The sequence below is a fragment of the Balearica regulorum genome, chromosome 3 (assembly GCF_011004875.1).
Source record: "Balearica regulorum gibbericeps isolate bBalReg1 chromosome 3, bBalReg1.pri, whole genome shotgun sequence".
Lineage (NCBI taxonomy): Eukaryota > Metazoa > Chordata > Aves > Gruiformes > Gruidae > Balearica > Balearica regulorum.
The window spans coordinates 125143473-125163792 of NC_046186.1; the positions used below are offsets into that span (position 1 = coordinate 125143473).

At 49.3% G+C, this 20320-nt stretch overlaps 2 protein-coding genes across 3 annotated transcripts in view; one reads left to right on the forward strand and one right to left on the reverse strand.

Moving 5' to 3' along the window:
* Nucleotides 1–281: 281 nt before the first annotated feature.
* Nucleotides 282–944, reverse strand: MTLN (mitoregulin). Of its 2 annotated transcripts, none has more exons than XM_075749939.1 (2): nt 710–944; nt 282–610 (listed from the first exon to the last, which is right to left on the reverse strand). In XM_075749939.1, the coding sequence occupies exon 1, from the start codon at nt 900–902 to the stop codon at nt 726–728; it is 177 nt and encodes a 58-aa protein (XP_075606054.1). In that variant the 5' UTR covers nt 903–944; the 3' UTR covers nt 282–610; nt 710–725. The 2 variants fall into 2 exon arrangements, with proteins under 2 accessions (XP_075606054.1, XP_075606055.1); XM_075749940.1 differs by having other exon boundaries at nt 282–607; nt 710–943.
* Nucleotides 886–20320, forward strand: part of BUB1 (BUB1 mitotic checkpoint serine/threonine kinase) — a 29621-nt gene continuing 10186 nt past the window's right edge. The window contains exons 1-25 of the mRNA XM_075749941.1: nt 886–1022; nt 1337–1419; nt 2955–3069; nt 3736–3864; nt 4123–4239; nt 5356–5474; nt 5655–5756; nt 6174–6300; nt 7340–7541; nt 8199–8343; nt 9973–10158; nt 10596–10660; nt 10954–11041; nt 11347–11416; nt 11985–12204; nt 12434–12524; nt 12842–12955; nt 15484–15543; nt 15622–15766; nt 16116–16312; nt 16959–16999; nt 17265–17371; nt 18792–18844; nt 18952–19142; nt 20044–20204. Of these exons, the coding sequence (XP_075606056.1) occupies nt 1002–1022; nt 1337–1419; nt 2955–3069; nt 3736–3864; nt 4123–4239; nt 5356–5474; nt 5655–5756; nt 6174–6300; nt 7340–7541; nt 8199–8343; nt 9973–10158; nt 10596–10660; nt 10954–11041; nt 11347–11416; nt 11985–12204; nt 12434–12524; nt 12842–12955; nt 15484–15543; nt 15622–15766; nt 16116–16312; nt 16959–16999; nt 17265–17371; nt 18792–18844; nt 18952–19142; nt 20044–20204 (2949 nt within the window). The 5' untranslated portion in view covers nt 886–1001. The remainder of the gene's footprint in view (nt 1023–1336; nt 1420–2954; nt 3070–3735; nt 3865–4122; nt 4240–5355; nt 5475–5654; nt 5757–6173; nt 6301–7339; nt 7542–8198; nt 8344–9972; nt 10159–10595; nt 10661–10953; nt 11042–11346; nt 11417–11984; nt 12205–12433; nt 12525–12841; nt 12956–15483; nt 15544–15621; nt 15767–16115; nt 16313–16958; nt 17000–17264; nt 17372–18791; nt 18845–18951; nt 19143–20043; nt 20205–20320) is intronic.

Below are 20320 nucleotides of genomic sequence, written 5' to 3' on the forward strand. Positions count from 1 at the left end.
AGACTCACGGGACTGAAGGCGCTAGTGATGAGAAGAAGGAACGCGCTACAGCCCTCTCCGCGATTCCTTGTCCAAGGCACGAGAAGAAATTCAGAGCCCAGAGCACGAGCATCCTTCATTTAATCTGCTCGTTCATCCTACCACCCCATGCAGCAATTTCACCACTTCACTGTGCCCACAGGGTTTTTTGACATGCACGCTTTTATAATGAGATTTGTGATGTTACACACACCCTTCAGGTATGTTTTCACCTCTCAGAGAAATAAACACATCCAGGAAGGTCACGTCATAATTTTTGCTGGTTTAATGTATCGGCAGCACGACCTGGTGAGGGCAGAGCAGTGTAACCCCGTAGCAGACTTAAAGCAAGACTTCGAAATACGGAAACGCGCTCGGTGCCGTCGTTCCTCTGTCCCAGGTACTTTGTTAGGTCGGTCTGAGGCAGTTCAGGATCTCCTGAAGGACAGAAGGCAGGCCTTGGTGTTCCACAGATACATCCTTTCCCAGCAGCGTTTCGACGCGGTTTTCACCAACCCTTTCCAAACCGGCTCCGACAGCGGCGTGGGGCGAATCCGGTTCCGCTCAGGCTGCGTCCACCGAGGCGAAGCTGCTGGAGGAGACAACCGGAGGGTCGCGCTGACCTCCCGCACCCGCTAGCGAGGGCAGGGAAGGGACCCCGGCTCCCGGCACCGCGGCTGCGGTGACGCACCGGGGGTCTCCTCGGCTCAGGACGCCTCCAGCTGCTCCTGGGCGGCGGCGAGACGGCGCTGGAGGTGGCGCTGGCGCCAGCGGAGGAACCGGCGGCGGGCACGGCCCGCCTGCCAGCCCACCACCACCCCGGCCGCGAAGGCGGCCAGCAGCGCCCAGCGCACGGCCCGCTGCCCCAGCGCCTCCAGCCCCATCCCGGCCCCAGCCCCGGCACCGCCTCCCGCTTCCGCCGGGGCGAGGGCGGGCCCCGTTAAAGGCGGCGGGGCCGGGGAGGTGCAGCGTCTGCCCGCGCCATGGCGGAGGCGGCTTCGCAGGTAGCGGAGCCCTGCTGGGAAGGGTGGATGGATGGATGGATGGATGGGGATCCCGCCGGCTGGCGGAGCCCCGCCGGGGAGGATGGGGGTTCCCCCCCGGGGAGGATGGACGGGGGTCCCGCGGCACGTCCCGGGCTGGGCCGGTGATGGGTCTTCCCTAGCAGACAAGGGGTGCAGGTGTGCAAAGCTGCAGCATCCTTTGTACCGCTTCTTGCCTCACCCTGGGGTGAAGGGACCTCCTTTGAGTATCTGCTTTGATTTATTTCAAGCTCCACCAGCTACTGACTAGCTGTCTGTTTTTCCCCTGTCCACAGGATCTCTTGCTGGCAGCAGTGTTTGTCTCCGATGCGCAGTACAACAGAAATATTCCTTTTAAGACCTCCCCGGAGGCAGTCAGGTAAGGAGGTCTGCATCCCTGCAAACACCCACACTGTCGCTCTGGAGCACGGCTCTGCTGGGGTGCTCAGGCTGGGATGGGGTGAACCATCCACAACTGTGTCCAGAAAACAACAGCCAGCAAAGGCTGGGGACTTTGGGTTCACCAGCTGGGTGCTGAGAAGGTTGGGTGGGTGGGATGCAAAGAACTGGATTTAAGCTGAAACATGTATGTTGAATGGGGCTCAGCATTTGCATGTTGAAGATGGGAAAGGAAATAAAAACTTGGGTTTTGCTGGAGCAAAATAAAATTAAAATCTTTCAGGATTTTTTTTTTTTGGACACTGCATACCAAAACTTCAGCTAATCAAAGGAGTGAGTGGCACCTCTGCTCAGGTGTACTTCAGAAAGGGCAGTAGCTGCCAGGGGCAGGAGTAATTAAAAGCTTAAGTTAATTGGTGATAAGCTAGTGTAGAAGGGAAACGTGATACAAAAGACTGCCAGCAAAGCAGCATGTGAGCATTAATGACTCCTGCAGCCCTCCCTGCAACACCCTTCCCTTTTATGTAGTTCTCGTGTCTTAGCCAGTGAAGTTTCTTGGGCATTTTGGAGACGCAAGTACAGTTAAGTATGTTTGCTACAAAGGCTTTGAGCAGGTGTAAGCTGTTGTGTAGCTGTAATGTCTCTCTGCTTTCGAAAAACAGCCTGTGTGCATATAGTTTTGTCCTGCCCAAGTATGCTTAGTTTAAATAGTAGAAATGGTCAGGTTTTACGTGTTCGTGTCTTGATGGTGTTATTAAGGGCATAATATTGTGCCATCTGTATAATCACCTGCCCTGTAGCCTTTATGCAGGTGGTTATTGGGCAGGTGAGATTACTGTTTGGCAATGTTGGCAGCTTTTTTTATTGGTGGAGAAACTGTGTGCTCTATCGATCTACTTCGATCTCCCCAAAGGAGCCGCTGTTGCATGCCATTGTGTGGAACGTCCTGTGGGAGGCTTAGAGCTGGATGTGTTCGTGGTTATTACTAGTGTTCACCAGAGGTTTTGCTGCCACAGGGGACAGAATACTGCTTGAGCTATGTATAAGAAAAAGTATACTGTGCAACTCCATAGTTGTCTCTGGTGGTTTTTCTTATCTCTTTGCTTTTTAACCTGTAAAGAAAGGATGTTAGATAACTAATCGCATGGAGTTTGTGAGTCGTGGATACCTGAGCTTAGCACTTAAGTTAAGGAACAAGGTAATTACAAAAAGGAAGCAGCTTTACCAAGTCTGTATGTTGGAGTCTTAAAAGTGAAGTGAAGAATGCCTGTTCCATCTTCCCGGGTTTTTTTGCTCCCTGAAAGGGAGTGTAGTGTCCATCAGCTTCGAGGCTGTAAGGAAGGGCCAGGAAACAAATCGCTAAATCCCTGACCAGCAAAAATTGTGCTACTGTTACCTTTCTTCTTCCATGGCTGTCTGGGACAGCATGTGCCGCTCTTCCAAGATGCGTTTGGTGAGATCATGGGCATGTGTGCTGAAGCCTTTATTTATGGTGCCACTGCCTTCTTTCTGCAGGCTTTATTATCTCTATAACCACTGGATCATGCGAACAACCACCTACTTCTTCATCTTTCTCAACCTGTCCCTTGCGGTGTTTGAAGAACCTGCTGTGTATCCGCTCCCCTTCCTGGTAAGGTTCCAGGCGGTGTAGAAACAGCAATGCAGCTACTGTTGAGTTGCTCAGTAGAGCAAGCAAGGGTTTCTCGCTTGAGACAAGTTCTCGATGTCAAGAGATGATTGATGCTGAAACTTCTTTTTATACCTTTCATCTACTGAAATGGGAGGGGGGGAAAAAAGGCCATAGGAGCTAAGGAGGGACTATGGAGGCCATAGTGGGCATCACCAATGGCTGATGTGACCGCGGACAAAGTCACGTTACTTCTCTGCATCTCTGAGAACAATTCCAGCCTTCTATGCGAGGCAAGTGCAGTCCTCGTGTCTCAAAGGAGAAGTGGAGTGTTGCCCTTAGGACTGATTTTTCTGCAGCCTTTATTTGTTCTGCACTAGTGTGTTTGTGAGAGGTGTACTCCTTCAAGCCTAAGCAAATAGGAATTTACTGGCTTCAACCTGTCCATCGCAGGGAATGACACAAAAGGAGGCCTAAAACTATTGCCCAGTGCCAGATATGTGAGCCTGTAAAACAACCAGCAGCCAGAACCCACTGGAAGAATTTTTATACTGAATCTGCCTGTTTTTTTTTCCTTTGCCTGTACCCCAGCCTGAGCATCCTCCTCTCTGTGAAGAGGGCTAGTCCCACTCTCAGTTGTGCTGACTCAAGCCTCTTCTCTCTCTGCAGGTCACTTCTCTGGTCGAGGTGTTGTGCCTTCTGGTGTTCTTTGGCCGACTGACGCATTTTGCAAAAGTCACCCTTCGCAATGTATTTTGGAAGGATACCAAGAACATCTGCATCATGGTAGCAATCCTGGTGAGTTAGGCCTAGGGGAGCCTCCAAGGCTGAAGCAGCCAATGCAGAAGCAGCTTTTTCCTCCTGTGGCTTTCCCAGTAACATAGGCCTGATGTACAAGGGCTCTGCAAGAGCCATGCCCAACTCTACCAACAGTTGGGCCTGTTCTCACAAACCTCTCATGTGCGCATCTGTCTTGTACCAGCTAACCCTACTGTCTCCACCATCTAGATGCATTTCCAACATTGTTTCTGGGAATTCTCCTTCTTTCTTCTACAGTTATCCCTAACAGACTTGGCCATATATGGGGTCCTCAGAATATACAATGTGAGGAGCATTCGATGGTCAAGAATTGTGAGGCCCATCTTCCTGATCAACTTTGCAGAGAGTCGCCAGGTAAGGAAGAGGTCTGGTGGGCTGTATTCCTGGTGCAAGGTCCTATTTTTGGACAGCCTGCTGGTTTTTGAGATCCAGGGCGGGTTAGTAGAAAGGTTTTTGTGCAGAAATGGAAGAACTTAGATTCCTGTGCGTGAAGGTTTCTCTCGGAGGTGGCCTGAAGCAATAATTTGAGATGGAGGAAAGGGTGCATTCTCATTGGTCCTGCTTGGGTGCTGTGCGAAGTACCGAAAGGCTTCTCCTTGTACCTCTGGGCTGGGTTATTGCTGTCCAGAGCCCTGAGCATGCTTGGGGCTGGAACTAGAGCTTCTCACCAAACATGGTGCTGTGGCGATTTTAGGGAAGATCACATTCAACAAAGTGTAAGACTGCACAGAGAAGGAAGAATGTCTCTTGTAAGGTCAGCCCGTGGGCTGTGCTTAGTCCATCCTGTGTGGAGGAGCAGCTGCCTCTGTTTGCAGGCAGAGTTAGATCCTGTCCTCAGGAGGTGTCAACATGAGCAGAACCGCAAATGAGAAAACTCTTTGTCCCTGGGTCAGGGGCCAGGTTACTTATTTCTGGAAGTCTCCTAGGCAAACAAGCACAAGTTTCACACCATTCTCAGAAACTGGAGCTTGTAGTCCAGATGGGTGATTTGGACTCTGATTCCTCTTGTCACAGGGAGATCTTTGCCCTGCTGCCCAAGACCGTTCTGGTCCTAACTTGCGAATGAATAAACTATGGTCGTGTAGACGCCTGGGGGAGGGGGCAGGTGAACTCTCAGGCTCAGAGCATGTTTTGTAGCCTGGGGTGAAGGGCTTCTGTCCCTGACCAGTCCCCTGCAGCAAGAACGTCTCAGCAGCGCCACAGGGCCCTCCGTCCCTTGGTTAGCTGAGTTCATGATGGTGTGTAGATAAGGCATCTCCTCTGGGCAGTGAGGAGGAAAGGCCTGGTACCCTTGCACGGGTTTTAGCAGAACAGAGCTGGTACACCTGGGTCAGAATCTTTCCTGCTGGGGGACAGAAGAGTACCTGTGTCCCGCTTTGCCTGTTTCCATGTAGGTGTTTGATCCAGATGGGATGGTGAGGGGAAAACAGGTACCACCTTGCCTCTAAACACTTCCCTTCTTTCTGGCAGATTCGGAGAGCCTTCCGCAGCATCCGCAACACACTGCCAGAGATCACCTACGTCTTCTTGCTCTTCATGTTTAGCCTTCTTATGTTCTCCCTCATGGCCTTGAAGCTGTTTGGTGAGAGGTGTGAATACCTCTTTTTCTCAGAGCTGGGTGGGATGAACGGATGTGATACTTTTGGGCAGGAGGGAATCTGGCAACTCCAAACAATTACTAGTGAATACAAGCACTGCTGATACGTGCAGTTCCCGTGGTGGGACATGTGATCTCTGTGCTTAACTTCAGATTGTCGTTTTCCTCCTAGGAATCTCCAGACAGCAGAAGGCTTGCCATATTTCAAAAACTACCTAGAAATTGTGTTTGACCTCTATGTGCTGGTGACAACAGCAAACAGCCCGGATGTCATGTATGTATGCTGAGCTTGCAGTCTTTGTAAATGCTGATGTCCTGCTCCTAGTGGCAAGATCTCTGGTTAGAACAATAAATAGTGTGTTTTGCACAACAAGGTATTTCAGAGCGGCCATGGAGCTCTTACTTTTCCAGCCTGCAGGGGTTTCACAAATTGTCAGCCGTCAGTTTTGTAAGTGGCTCTGAACCAGAATCTGAGGTTAGAAAGACTTTTAGAAAAGATGCATTAAAAATACTGCTTTCCAAATGACCCAATAGCTGATGAAGACTTACATTGGAGGAACACACACACTCTTTGATTAAAACCTATCTAAAACAGTAGTTAGAAATCCATCTGGAAGACTGTTTTCTTATGGTTTCTTTTATTTCCTGGTCTGTCTGCCTAGCAAATAGCAATCTCTCTCCTCTTCTCTAGGATGCCGGCATTTGACTTCAGCTCGTGGTATGCCCTGTTCTTCATTGCCTTTGTCATCGTCAACACTTACATCTTCATGTCTCTCTTCCTGGCTGTTGTGTACAACAACTACAAAAAGCACCTGAAGGTAATGTTTGAGGGGTGAATTGTGATCAGTGGCTGCCTCCTGTTCTGTATAACCTTGTAAGGAGGCATCTGGCTTTCCCTTGTAAAGCTTCTGCTTGTGGGAAATGCAGAGAAGGGGTACAGCTTCTGGCCTTTCCTGATGCTCTGCAAATAACAAGCACAGGCCCACCTCTTGTATCATGGGGATTGTTGTGAATTCTGCTTTTAGCACTTAACAATGAGAGATTCTCTGTTGTTGTGGTCCCAAGAAGTTTCAACAGATAGGAGATGTGTGTCTCTGGGTTATCGCTGTTAGTCTTAGTCCCAGCTGAAAAGCACTGTCTCTATGCAGGAGACTGTTTTCAGTTGCTAGCAAATACACAGCACGCTTTTTCTGTCACTGCACGTGCTCTTAAAGGAAATGTAAAGGGAGGTCTATGTAAATTGGAACTCTTGCTGCTTCCACGCAAACAGGAGGTGCAGTTTGGGACTTATGATGAAAGGGTGAGCGCTGCAAACTGCTGGGTGCTCCCATGGGAGGACTGGCTCTTTCTCAGTAAGCAGTCTGCTAGGTTTTCCCAGAGGCTGCAGTCTCCCAAGGATACGGGGTTCTTTAGCCTGCACGTAATCGTGTGCAAGAGAGGATCTCCGGCCTGATCTCAACAGTGTTCACTTACGGACGGGAAGCATGTGTGGACACATCCTCTTTGCTTCTGTGACCTGTGGGCATGCAGATCCTGTAATCTTTGAAAGATATTCCCCCATATCCTTCCTGTTAGGTGCTATCCTTTTGTGTTTTCTTCCGTTTTTTCAATGCATCTCCCAGCAGCAAACAGCCTAGGGATCCTTCCAGAGGCCCCCTGTGCAGAGGGCCTGTGGTTGCCTGTTAAATAGCATTGTTCATCACTCCCACTGACTGTGCTGTACTTTGTGTCTAGTATCACTCCAAATGTGTTGCTCCAAGTCTCTTCTTGCATCTCTCTGCCATGAAAGTAAGATTTCATTGAAAAAGGAGGGGGGAGGGGTGACTGAAGCTGTCTAAATCACAATATTCTCTCTAGAATGAGATCCGTAAGCTTGCTTATATGAAGCACCGCAAGATGATAGAGGCCTTCAACCTCCTGAAGGAAGAGGAAGGAGGACAGTTTGTGGTTAGAGAAGCCCGGTGGAAGCAGCTTGTCAAGCTTGTGGCTCCTGATATCAGCAACTCCCACCGAGAGCTGCTGCTGCACATCTCGGATGATGAACAGAAGGGTTTTGTAGGTGAGCAGTGGGGCACTGCTATGCTTCAGGGGTTGGCGAGGAGCCCGGGGTCAGGAGTCTGATGCTTCAAGGGTTTTGGCTTTGGGACCTGTGGTCCGCAATGGATCCACAGGGACTCCAGGCCCCTCTTCTGCTTCCCTCCAGATGGCTTTAGTCCTGAAAGGTTGTTCCTTCTGCCTGTGCTGTAGCCTGTGTCATGTATGCTGCAGGTGGCCCTTTGTGGCTGTTTGACATCAGGCTAAGCTCACCATGGAGAGTGGGACCTCCTGTTCTCAGCACAGAACAAAGAAAGCCTCCCCTGTTATCAGATTCCTCCCAGCAATATGGCTTCCCACACATTCCTCTGGAGGTGTTTGCTCTGCTCTTGCTGGAGACAGGGTGTCAGGAGAGATGGGTCACTCTCCTCACGCTAGATCATTAAAGCTTTGTGTTGGTTGTTGGCCTATGACTTGAGCCAGTCCCCCAGGAATGGGGCAGAGGAGCTGCTTGAGTACTGAGTTCAGCCTGTTTTCTGGTGGATACCACTTTGGGCGTGTGTGTTGCCTGCTGCAGTGAACAGGCAGTGACTCCAGATTGCTACAGCTTGTATGCATATAGGTTTGTATTTGCTAGACATTGTCTTTTCTTAATGATGTGTAGTGCTCTCCCCTACTGCAGATAAGAAGTCCTTTGTACAACTGGCAGATCTCCTCAACATCCAGGTGATTACCTTGAAAATACGCAGCCATCCACTGGGGCAGTGGATGCCTCGTGTGTACAAGTCAGCAGTGAGTCGGTTCCTGCGCAGCATGGTTAGGCACAGGTAAGCCTGGACTGGTGGAGCGAGCAGCCCTTGGCGTTCACAGGGCTGCAGAGCAATGGTGTTGCAAACAAATGCTCGTCTGGGTGTCATGCTGGAAAGTGCAGCCTGCATTTAGGCAAACGTCGGGGCTTCTGTTTTAAAAGTGTTCTGTGGACCAGCTCTGTGCTTAGCCTCCCTTCAGTGGTGCAGAGAAACTAGACTTGGTGAGTCCATACCTCTTCTGGTCCTACTTGTTCAGGTCTTCTATACGTGCTGAGTGTAAATAGTTTTTACTGAAAGCAAGGAGTGCTTTATTGTCTGCCTTGAAGGACCAGACTAAATGCTTCACTTCAAGGTGATGTTATATCAGCAGTCTTTGCTGCAAAGCTGCATTGTGCTGCTTCAGCAGCGCTTACCAAGTTGGTACTATGAGCTACTAGTGCTCTGTTTCACACCTGAGTCTTCCCAGAATTGGAAAATCACTTGAGGTTGGAAGGAACATCTAGAGAGGGTCTAATGTAACCCCCTTGCTCAAAGCAGGGTCAGCTAGAGTAGGCTGCTCAGGGCTTTGTCTAGTTGGGTTTTGAGTATCTCCAAGCATGGAGACTCCATAACCTCTCTGCAACCTGTTCCTGTGTTTGACCACCCTCGGTTAAAAAAAAAAAAAGGGCGCTTTTTTGTTTAAATGGAAAGTCTGGTATTTCAATTTGTGCCCCTTGCCTCTTGTGCTTTCACTGGATACCACTGTGAAGAGTCTGGCTCCATCTTCTCTGCACCTTTCTGTCAGGTATTTATATGTGCATATTGAGATCCTCCGACCCTTCTCTCCTTCAGGCTGAACAATCCCAGCTCTCTCTGCATGTAACATGTCCGATGATCCCATCTCTTAATCATTTTTGTGACCCTTTGCTGTGCTCGCCCTTGTATGTTCATGTCTCTCTTGTACTGGGGAGCCCAGTTGTGGACACAGCAATGCCACCTCACCAGTACTGATTAGATGGGGGGGGGGGGGGATCACTTCCCTGGACTTGTTCACAATACTCGTCCTGATGTGGCCAGGATGCTGTTGGCCACCTTTGCCAGCATTGCTGGCTCATGTTCAACTTGCCAACCACAACCCTCCAGATCTTCTGCAGAGCTGCTTTTCAGATGGCTGACCAACACTGGTGCGTGAGGTTATTCCTCCCTGGGAGCAGGGCTTTGCATTTCCCTTTGAACATGACGGGGATTCCTCTCTGCCCGTTTTCCCAGCCTGTCCAGGTCCCTCTGACAGCAGCACGCCCATCTGGTGTACCAGCCACCCCCTCCTAATTTTGTATCATCTCCTATTTTACTTGTCTGGTCTTTCTGCTTGAGAAATGCTGCTTGACTTGTTAGAAACACAGTTGCAGTCAGTCTCTGAGGCTTTAACACTGCGAGCGTTGGCAGTGGTGTACCTTGAAGGCTTGTGTTCTGCTTTGTGTTGGCCTTCAAGGGCAAAGCTAAACTCTGCAGTAACTTTCCTAAACTCCTGGGTTTGGGGAGGAGTGATGGGTAAAGGTGATTGACCTAAATGGCAATGTTAGAGAGAGGAGGAAAGGAACTCCTGAAATAACTGTGTAACTTTTACCTTCTTGGGAGTGGCAAACTGATCTCTCTTTCTTCTTGCAGGGGATTTGTGTGGACTTATGATGTGATCATTCTAATAAACGCTATCTTCATCGCTCTGGATGAGGAAACCCCCTATATTTCTTACGCAGAGTGGGTCTTCCTTGCTTTGTATATAATTGAGATACTCCTGAAAGTGTACACTTACGAACCGAGGGCGTTCTTTGGCAAAAATCAGTTCTGGAACTGGTGAGTGGGAGAAACGGTTGTGTTAAAGGTGGTGTGAAGTGTGAGATCTTTGTGTTCAGTTCCTCAAAGAACTGAAAGTCTCTTTGAGAGATGGGCTGCCTGACAATAACTCACGTGCTAGGGTGTAATTAAAATGACTGTATGCGTCAGAGGGCATTGTGCTCTTTCCTGGCCTAACCTGGCTCTGGCAGAGACTACTGTTCTCTGCCTCGCTCTGCTGTCTCAGCCAGAAGTGACTCTGCTGCATGTGAAGATAGTGACTGGGCAGAGGAAAGAATTTTGCCAAACAAAGCTTTCCTCCATAATTGGAGATGATGCAGGGCTGTCTGGCGCAGCTGTGAGGAAGAGGGGTCACTACTTGTTTGTATTGTACGGCAGCTTAAGCGCCCAGTCTCTGTTGCCCACAAATCTAACAGCGCTGCCTTCCCTCGTGCTAGGTTTGATACCCTCATCATCTTTGCTGCCTTGACTGCAACGATACTCAATACCACCCTGAAGTCGAGTAAGTGCAGCTTAAGCAGTCTGCATGCATCTGGGAAACTCGGTGGTGTTGAGTCGTCTTTTGCCATCATCGTCTTGGGCTTGGGAGGGTTTTTTTGAAAAGACAATTAATTCCCTGTAGGGTTTCTAAGAACTAACCTAGTCTCTTTTTTCTTATTTTTTTTTAATAACTACCTGTTATAAACAGTGTTTAACAAGGACATAATCATAACAAATATAAGAACAGTCTTTATCTTCCCACTTCCCTGCTTATTTTTCAGGGGGAAAAAAAAAAAATCTTTTTTCCTTTTTCAGCCACGAAGTACAACAGCCAGCAGATCCTGGATATTGTCTTCATCTTAAGGGTCCTCAGGCTAATAAGGATTGTTGACAGCTTTCAAAGGTAATGAAGAGAGTGGGATAGGGATATGGGGTTTTTGAGGCAAGCTGTGTCAAGAGGCTGGCTGAGACAGTGCCTTGAGTTGCTCTGCATGCTCCTTTGGACCAACCGTGGCCGCTCAACAAAGCACGCCAACGCCTTGGCCCAGCGTGCCTGGCATGAGCCCAGTTGCTGCAGCCTCTCTGGAGACTTGCTTGTAAATAAGGGCATGTGGGGAGCACGTGCTGGATGGGATGGGGACAGTAAGCAAGCATGTGCTTTCAAAGAGCCTCCCCATACCAGCTGTTGTCACGAATCATTTGCTGTAGGTTCCGGGTCATCATGAACACGCTGATAAACATCGTACCAACAATGTTGACATTTGGTGGGCTGACTCTGGTAAGAAATCCTGATATCTTAGCTCAGAGCACTCCAGTTTTACAGGAATGCGTCTTAAGTCTCATGCTCGTGCTCTTTTCAAGAGGATAAATGCAAATCTCTGGATGGATGGCCTTTGAAACTGTAAGTGTCTATTTGATTCTTGGCCATTGCACATGTAAATGTGTGCAAAGTGCTTGGGTTCCTGCTGGCTGCCAGGTCAGGACATTCTTCTTTGCTCCATGGGACAGTGAGGATGTTCTGTGTGGTCTGGGCTGCATGCTCTAAGGAATCAAACTGTGATTTGGGCAAGAAGCTGAATGAGACACCTGTTTCTCAAATAATTTCCTAAAGATAAAGTCTCTTCTTACGATTTGAGAATATTTCATTTCCATGTATTTGACCTGTAGTTCTTGGCTTATTATTCCTGCCTGGTAGTTGTTCTTGAGCAGCTTGGGTCTCTCAGACTCTGTGCTGTTCCTCAGCAGCTTGCCATGTTTGTAAAAACTGGAAAACCTGCTGGAACTCTAAATTTGCCATGGAGCTTGCTGCTCACTGGAAAAGCAGGCGATGGGGTTTCTTTTCCCAGGTTGTGTACTGTGTATTTGCCATCATTGGCATGGAGTTATTCCATGGGAAAATCCAGTTCTTCCCTGCAAACTCGAATGCTCCTCACGCCCTGGAATGCGGAAACCCAGCTCTCAAGGATTCTCTGTTTGCCCGTGGGAAATACTGCAAGAACAACTTCAACAACTTTGCGTCGTCCTTCATCGTCCTGATGGAGCTCACTGTAGTCAATCAGTGGCACGATATCCTTTGTGGTGGGAAGCCCAAACAAGGGCTTGGTGATCCGTGCTCCGCTCTTCCCCTTGCGTTGCACGCACCCGTGCACGTAGTACCAGACAACAGAGGAGCAGTCCCCGTGGGGTTTGTTCAGGAGGTCGTTGCTGGGCAGTGTTACCTGGTGCCTCCCTTAGCACTACTCTACAGCGAGGTGTTCTCCTCCTTTAGCGCTCTTGCCCTTAACTCCCGCTATACTCTTTGCCAATGGCTTTGCCAATGTGACGGTTCAGCCTGCGAAGCTATATTTCATTGCCTTCCACATTGTGATGGTGATAATTATTGTCAAGTAAGTTTTGGCTTGCTCTCTCCCGTTTTGGAGGGAAGAGGGGCTCTCCTCCCTGCCAGAGTGCTGCTGGTGGTCCCAAGGTCACACATGGTGTCACTCCTGGAGACAGGCGGGACATGGGTCATAGAGGAACCTGCTGCATCTGTTCTTATCTCCACTGAGCGCTGCTCTGACTTGGAGCTCCCCATCTGCAGCAGAGGAGGGAAGGAGTGCTGGGAATGAGCCCGGGAATGCTGAGGCAGCAGTTGGTGCCCAGAAGCAAGGGGGACGCCAGTAAGGGAAGGCTGTTACGTAATTCTGCTCATCGTTTCTTTCAGTATCTTTGTGTCGTTCATTTTGGAAGCTTTCTTTGTGGAGTACTCCCTAGAGAAGAGTGAAGTAGAAACAGCCATTGAACAGAAAATCCAGGAGCTGGGAATGGGAGTTCAAGAGTAAGCCCCTGAAAAAGGTCGTGCTGGATGTGGCTGGCTTGGCACATCTGATGGGGGCTGTGGGACTGCAGGAAAACACCTCCCTCTGTCCCGAGGTGTGAGCTGAGACTCCTCTGCCTTGTCACAAAGTTTTTGCTAATCTATCATGACCCCGAAAGTTTGGTCTAGACGGTAGCAGAAAGTTACTCACCTTGGCCTTGTCTCTGCCTCGCGGAGCTCTTCCAGCCCAGGGCTGTTGCCCAGAGGACAGGGGAGATGCTGGAGATGAACACCATGGCCGGTGCTTGCCCTGCCCGAGAGAATCCATTGCTGCTGGGTACACATGGGCCCCTGGGGTAAGACGTCCCCCCCCCGGTGACTTCTGGTCCTTCTTGTGTAGGGATGAGCTCCAGGATGAACAGCTCCTTGGTAACATGGAGAGCGCTGAGCACGACCTCGAGGGGGAAGGTGGAGCAAAGCCACAGTCTAAAGGGCTGGTGTTTAAAATTGCCTCCAAACGTAAGTGTAGCCCCACAGCGTGCCCGCCTCTTGTTTAAGAGGCCATGGTTCTGAACTGTCCCTGATCATTGCCATGTCTCTGGGGAAGCTCCCAAGCACTTCTGCTTCCGTTGGGCTATAAAAGCAGCTACAACCCAGCTGGATATTTTTAGAGAACTGTGGACACTCTCATGTTTGCTGGTTTTACTTCTGTAGCAACTTCTTTCCCTCTTTCCTGCCTAGGCCCTCCTGTGCACACCTGTCCTCAGTAGCCAGTCTGTGAAGACACTGCCTTGGTGGCTGAGGTCCTGCTGTTGCCAAGAAGTCTGTTTTTCTGCTTTCCTCCTTCCTGTGTGCGCTCTGCACTCCTCCTGCCTTGGATCGCGGGGTGACTATATGCTCCTTTCCTCTAGCTCAGTGCTTACTTTTTCTTCTGGCTTTCTTGCTGTACCTTAGCAGATCCCCCAGCTCACGCGTCTCAGTGTGAATGGGTCACAAATCCGTTGGAGGACACCTGGGAATAGAAGTGCTTAAAATCTTAAAATAAGGGTCTCTATCCTTTACAAGTGCTCACGGTGCTTAAAAGTATATGGAGTAAAATACCAGGACACGTAGTGTTGGGGCATGTTTAGTGTAAAACAGGGGGAGCAGTCTTTGAGTAAGAGCTGCCTTAAGGTAGCCAGTACCTAAGTTCTGCTGAGGAACAGGACTGGATGCTTACAGCCGCTCTTTCTTTTTTGGCCACCTGCAGGGTACAGGACGGTCGACGCTCTGCTCCAGCGTATGTTTGAGGCAGAGATACCCCTTGAGGACGAAGGCCCTTCACTTGAAGAGATCTTAAACTTGTCCCCTACTGCCACTGTACCCGGTAATCTGACTTTGGAGAGTGCTGCCTAACAGGGGCAATCCGCAGCAGTTGACGAGGAGGAGCTAATTATCAGCTGCCTGGGTCTCCAGCGTGTTCCCTGGCTGCCTTCAGCCACCGTGCTTACGTACGTGGGGGCCAGATTATGCAGTGGAAGGGGCAGCTGAGGTCGGACGTGGCTTTGTCATTTAAAGGAGCTTTATTTCGTGTAAAGTCTCGTATAAATGTAGAAACTGGAACAACTCTCACAGGAAAGCAGAGGGAGAGTTGGTGTATCTGACCGCGCCAGTCGAGGAACGGTGCCGCATTCAGTATGTTATGAAATACTTCTTGTAACTGGAATCTTGTATTACAGCACTTTTATACGCATCTATGGACCAATGTACGCTGAATTAAACAGCTCTTGAGTACACTAAATTCAGCAGTCCGAGAAAAAAATTATTATCGAAGGGTTAATGAAGGGAGGGCAGGGGGCGTGCCGTGTCATCTCCTCGCAGTTGCGGGCCGGTAACGGGCACAAAGTCCTGAAGCCGGGAAGGGAGGCGGGGCAGAGGGCTGCGGGCTCCTCCTCCCTGCTGTGCTTAGGTGTGTAGCCCGGGAAGCGCTTGCTCACCACGTCAAGGCGCAGCGAATAGTGCTGCCTCGACCTGCCCTATGCCTCCTTTAGCTTCCGTTAAACCCGAATTTATTATTTTAGGTATGTAGTTCCGCAGGGAACGCCGCAGGGTACCGCGTACCGCCGCCATGGCGGGAGCACCTTCCCGCCGGCGCGCCGCCCAGGGGGCGGGGCCGCGCTCACCCAATGGCATGCTAAAGGAGGCGCGGCCTCCCGGCGAAAACGAGTGGGATTGGTGGAGCCGGGCGGCCAATGAGAAGGCGGCGCGGGGGCCGCGGCGGGTTTGAATTGTCGGCAGCGGTTGGGGCGGGTGGAGGATGGAGGCGGCCGTGAGGTGAGCGGGGCCCGGAGGGGCGCAGGCCTCGGCCCCGGGGCTCGGAGGGGCGCACCGGGGCTCGGAGGGGCGCACCGGGGCTCGGAGGGGCGCAGGCCTCGGCCCCGAGGGGGCGCAGGCCTCGGCCCCGGGGCGGTTTGCCCGCCGGAGCTGCGGGGGGGTGAGGTGTGTGAGCGCCCCGGAGGAGCGGGTGGCCCCTCGGGCCTCCCCGGGCTGACCCGCCCGTTGCCTTGCAGGACCTACGAGGCTCAGATCCGGAGCTACCAAGGCCCCGACCCGCTGGAGCCGTGGGACAGGTCAGCGCGCCCGTGGCTCGGCCGTTAGCGCGGCTCCCGGTGCCCGGCGGGTTTATAACGTGCCTGGGTGTGTTTCAGGTACGTGCGGTGGATCGATGGGTGCCTTCCCCTTCCGGAGAGGCAAAGCCGCCTGCCCGGCCTCCTGGAGCAGCTTGTGAAGGCGTTCCTAAGCGACGAGAGGTACCACCAAGATCCGCGGTTTGTTAACTACTGCGTTAAGCTGGTAGGTACCCGCTCCGGGGGAGGTAGGCTGGCCTCAGAGGTGAGAGGTGTTCCGCCCTTCCGAGGGTCTGCGCCCGCGGGGAGGGGCGCCGGGGGAAGTGGCGTGGAGTTGGGGTGCGTTGCTCTCTGCAGGAGCTCGGAGAGCTATTCAGCCTTGCTGAAGGCTAGCGTGTTATTTTAAAGCTGTGTTATTAAGCTGTTTGGCTTGTGAGAGGTTCCTTACCTACCAACTGGTTGTATCTTTGGAAAATAATGCTTTTCTATGACGGTAACTGAGAAATTGGTATTGGGGGGGGTTGCCTGCAGCTCCCTTGGATGTTTTTGCTCATACACGTCTTTATCCTCTGCAGGCAGAGTTCATCACTTCTCCTTGCCAGTATTTTGACTACCTCTACGGACAAGGGATTGGTGCAAAGGCATCTAACTTCTACGTCGCTTGGGCTCAGCATCTTGTAAATGAAGGCGACGTGCAGTGCGCGGGAGCTGTCCTTCAGAAAGGACTTCACAACCAGGCACAGCCACGAGAGAACTTGCAGCAGCTGTATGGGTAATTCTGATGTGCCTTTTACTCACTGAGCTATTCGGAAAGCGTACGGGTATTTTTTTTTTCTTATGTGTATGTGCCTTGTGCCGTAGCAGAGGTACATAACTTTGTTACAGGTAGGTATAAGCTTACCAATACATCTTTGCTGTTCGATATTTGTTGGGTGTATTGAGAAAAACCGTACCAGAGTGTCTTCAGTGAAGGTAGAGCCCAGAAAGAAAATCCCTTAATGAATTGATTTGTTTCCTGTCTATTTGCTGTTAAGTAGATCCAAGCTATAAGGATGCATAGCCTGACCCCGTTCTGGCAGCCTATCTCAGACATAGTACGTGTGAGCTTCGTTACCTGGAAGCTCAAGCAAGTTGGCCACGCTAATGACACCCGTTTTTTTCAAGTTAGGGACGCCTGTGTGCTTCCCGGAGCGTAGTGATTGGCTGTAGCTCGCGTTGTACATGCTACGCTATTTTATTTTTGCGACTCTGAAGCTAACGGGATACGTCCATATACAGTAATAAGTGTCCTGTAACTAACCTGAATTTTTTAGTATTATGTTTCATGGCACGATGGTGCAAGGAAATCAAAGGTTCCTGGGGGGTGGGGAGGAATGAGAGGTGACTTAATGTAATAACTGACGTTTCTTGCAATTTAGCTGGCTGCAGAATTATGATCCTCAGAACCCTCCTTTGCAAGGTGAGCCTAAAGATACCTGCCTGTGCGCTGTAGCTCAATTAGTTGAATCTTTCATCTCTATCCGTGAGTTTTGTCACTGAAGAAAATAAATTTCCTGTAGAAACTGATTTTTTTTGTTTGTTTGTTTTCCTGGCCATATTTAAAATTCTTAAGGGAAGCGTATTTAAAATGAGGTATTAGTTTTCCAATGCTTAAAGTTAATAGCGATCCATCAATGAGAAAATTATTTCTGCTCATTAATGCAAACCTGTATTATCTGTCCCAGGTGCTGCTGTTATAAAACCACTTCAAACTTCACATGCTGCAAATCAAATGGCTCCTCGAAAAGGTGTTTCAAATCTTAACGACCCAGTGAATGCTTGCAAAAATCAGGTAAATGACTATTAATAAGTGACTTGGACATTGTGGGTAAAAATGTGGAGCCCTCACATAAAATTTAGATTGATGAACTTGACTGAATAAGAAAGATAAAATATACTAAGTATATCTGGTGTATCTCAGAGATGTTTCTGATGCTTTTATACTGTAAGCATCGCGTCTTTGTAGAAATATCTCAGTTGGGAAGCAGTGGGACACATTTCCAGAATCCCAGGCAGAGTGATCCATCCAGCTGGCTAGCATTCTTTCGAGGAATAATATTATCGATGGATTCGGTGCCAGTCATGCTTCTTGGAAATCACCTATGTTGAATTGCCACGAAATTCCAGTTCTTTCAATACTGTCTTTAAGAGCAAATGAAAAATAACGTCAGAGGAAGAGAAGTTTCCCAGCTGAGCCTCGGTGGGATGTAGTAGTAGTAGATTGTAGTTGTCAGTCTGTTGAGCTGGGAAATGAGTAGGAGATGACTTTATCGCTGTTCGTGAGCCCCTCTCTAGCCTGCCAGGTCAGTCTCTAACAAGTTCCAGCTGAGGTTCTGCTCATACCTTGTGCAGATCTTGAGTTAACTTTACAGTCCAAATCCCGTCACCCTGTAGTCATCTTCCTTTGCCCCCTTCCCCACAATAAAACAACTACCAAAAAAACCCCATACAAACAAAAAAAAACCCAACCAAAACCCATACTGCTTGTAACTCAGCTAGGTACCAGAATGCAGCACTCTTGTTCTCCGGAGGTTTGACAAAGCTAGTTGCAATTAATTCTTCACAGCCTTTCTGGTGCAGTCAGATAAGAAAGGTGAACGGGGGGTGATGTTAAAGACTGCGCGTAGGAAACTGATATAACCTTTGTCAACTCGGTCCTGTTTTCTAAAGTGCTCGTGACTCAGTTTGGTATCGCCTGCAAGTACTGAAAGATATCTTGGATGACGGAACAGGGCTTAAAACATAGCGTGTCTGCTGCCTGTTCCTCAGCCCTGAGGTTGGATCGTTGGTCAAAGGCAGAAATTGGATGAGCCATCCAGTCTGTACTTAACAAACCCAAGTGATCTGGTTTTTGGAATAGAAACTACCTGTTCAACTAGTTCCAGGACTGCGGTTTCCAGAACTACATCTGTCTGTCTGAGTTCTCTGGGATCTTGTTCATTTTCCAAAAGCTCTCGGAGATTACAGCAAACTGTTACATGGCTAATTCTTCAGGATGAACTTCCTCAGGCTCTGATGACTTGTAGAACTCTCTCTCTGACCTGTTCTTGCCATGCTCGTGGTCTGAACTGTCATCTCTTCAATCGGAAGTAAATATTAGGGGCTTTGTAGTTGCTGGTCATGTCAAAATGGATAGTTAACTATAATGTTGGAATTCTTTTTATATATATATCTCTATATTTTTATTTTTTATTTCCCCTGCCCTGCTTTAGGGTCCTGATTCTGCTGGTACTGAGTCCTGCTCTTCTGGTGGAAGAGAAGAAGTGTAAGTGTTTGGGGTTTTTTTTTAAAGTCAGAGTGTGGGAAAATTAATGTGCTCCCAGAATAAATTCAATGAACTTGAATAGAGCTTTTCCCTATTTTTCCTCACAGAAAGTATGTTACGTACATCTCCAAATCTGAAGTTCTTCCTAAGTCGTCATCTACTGTGGTCGAATGTGAGCAGGTTGCAATGTATGATAAAAACCTGCTCGTATGCGAAGGCTCTGAACTTTCCTTTGAGGAGCTAAGAGCCAAGAGATACTTCAAGAAATACGAGCGCCTCAGAAGACAGCAGGAATGGGGTATTCTTCTCTTTCCATCTAGCTGTTTCAGAAACATTCTCCTGTTCTTGGAAAACTAGTACTTGGCTGCATTCATTTCTTTTCAACCTCTCTGTCGACGCCTGTAAACTTTCTCAGAGCCCAAGTTAGCATCGCGTACAGAAACAGGGTTGGGTGAGCTTGGTAACATGCCAGACGACTGACATCGATATTTACGGTTTAAGCTCATCCCTTGGGTTTGTCTTTTGAAACCTAGATTTCGTAGAGAGGGGTGAGCAGGAGAATGCGAGCAGCTCTTAGCAGTACTAGTTACCCTGACGTGAGCTCTAGCTGCGGCTCTCCGCTTACCGGGTGATACCCGCAATTCAAGATCGAGAGTGTCTGGTTCCCATCGCTAGGCTGGAATCTGAGAGCCCAGAGTATGCTTTAAGCTGTCAAATGATCACGTGTGATGCCACACGTTGTCCTTGGCCCGAGTCAATCAAAGGCACGCTTGCGTAGTTGGTGATGGCGTGCTCGTAGCTGGGCTGGTCTCAAGGCAAAGTTTGTATTTGGGAGTAATACCTTGGTTTGCTGGGGACAAATAAAGGCCAGCTGCTCAGAAGTGAGTTAGTGGGGTATCTGACCGTTTTTTTGAGGGGGAAGTTGCCAGGGGATGTTGCTGGACGAAAGAAGTAATTTTGTCATTTGGTAAAGGAAGAAATGGATAAATTGCGGTCAGTGGAATGGGGAAAGAGTCGGTGGGAGGGAAGATGCTAATGCATTTTTAAAACAAGTGTTCGAGTCTAGACTATTATTAATTTTTTTCAGTCCAGTAATTAGGTATGATAATTCCCAACACGGGCAGCACTTCCCTTGGGGACAGCAGGCTCCGTCTCCAGCAAAAGTGAACTTTCACTTAATATGATTGTTTAATCCTTAGAGGAAGAAGAGAGAGACTCCATAAGGAAAAAAGAATCAGCTGTTCTTGAACTACAAGCCCTGCAGCAGAAGCTGGAACAGCTCACCCAGCTCACCAAAAGCTTGGAGGAAACTAGACTGGAACCAGCATCTCCAACATCAGCTGAAGCAAATAAAACAGTGGTAAGTAGGAGCTGTCTTCACGACCTTCTCTGGTGAACTTTAACCATGAATGAAATATATTTTAATTGTTAAACCTGAAAGTTTGGGGTTGCTTCTCCATGATTTAGTTTTAGTTG

Coding starts and splice junctions, on each gene's coding strand:
- MTLN (XM_075749939.1), bottom strand. CDS start 902: ATGGGGCTGGAGGCGCTGGGGCAGCGGGCCGTGCGCTGGGCGCTGCTG.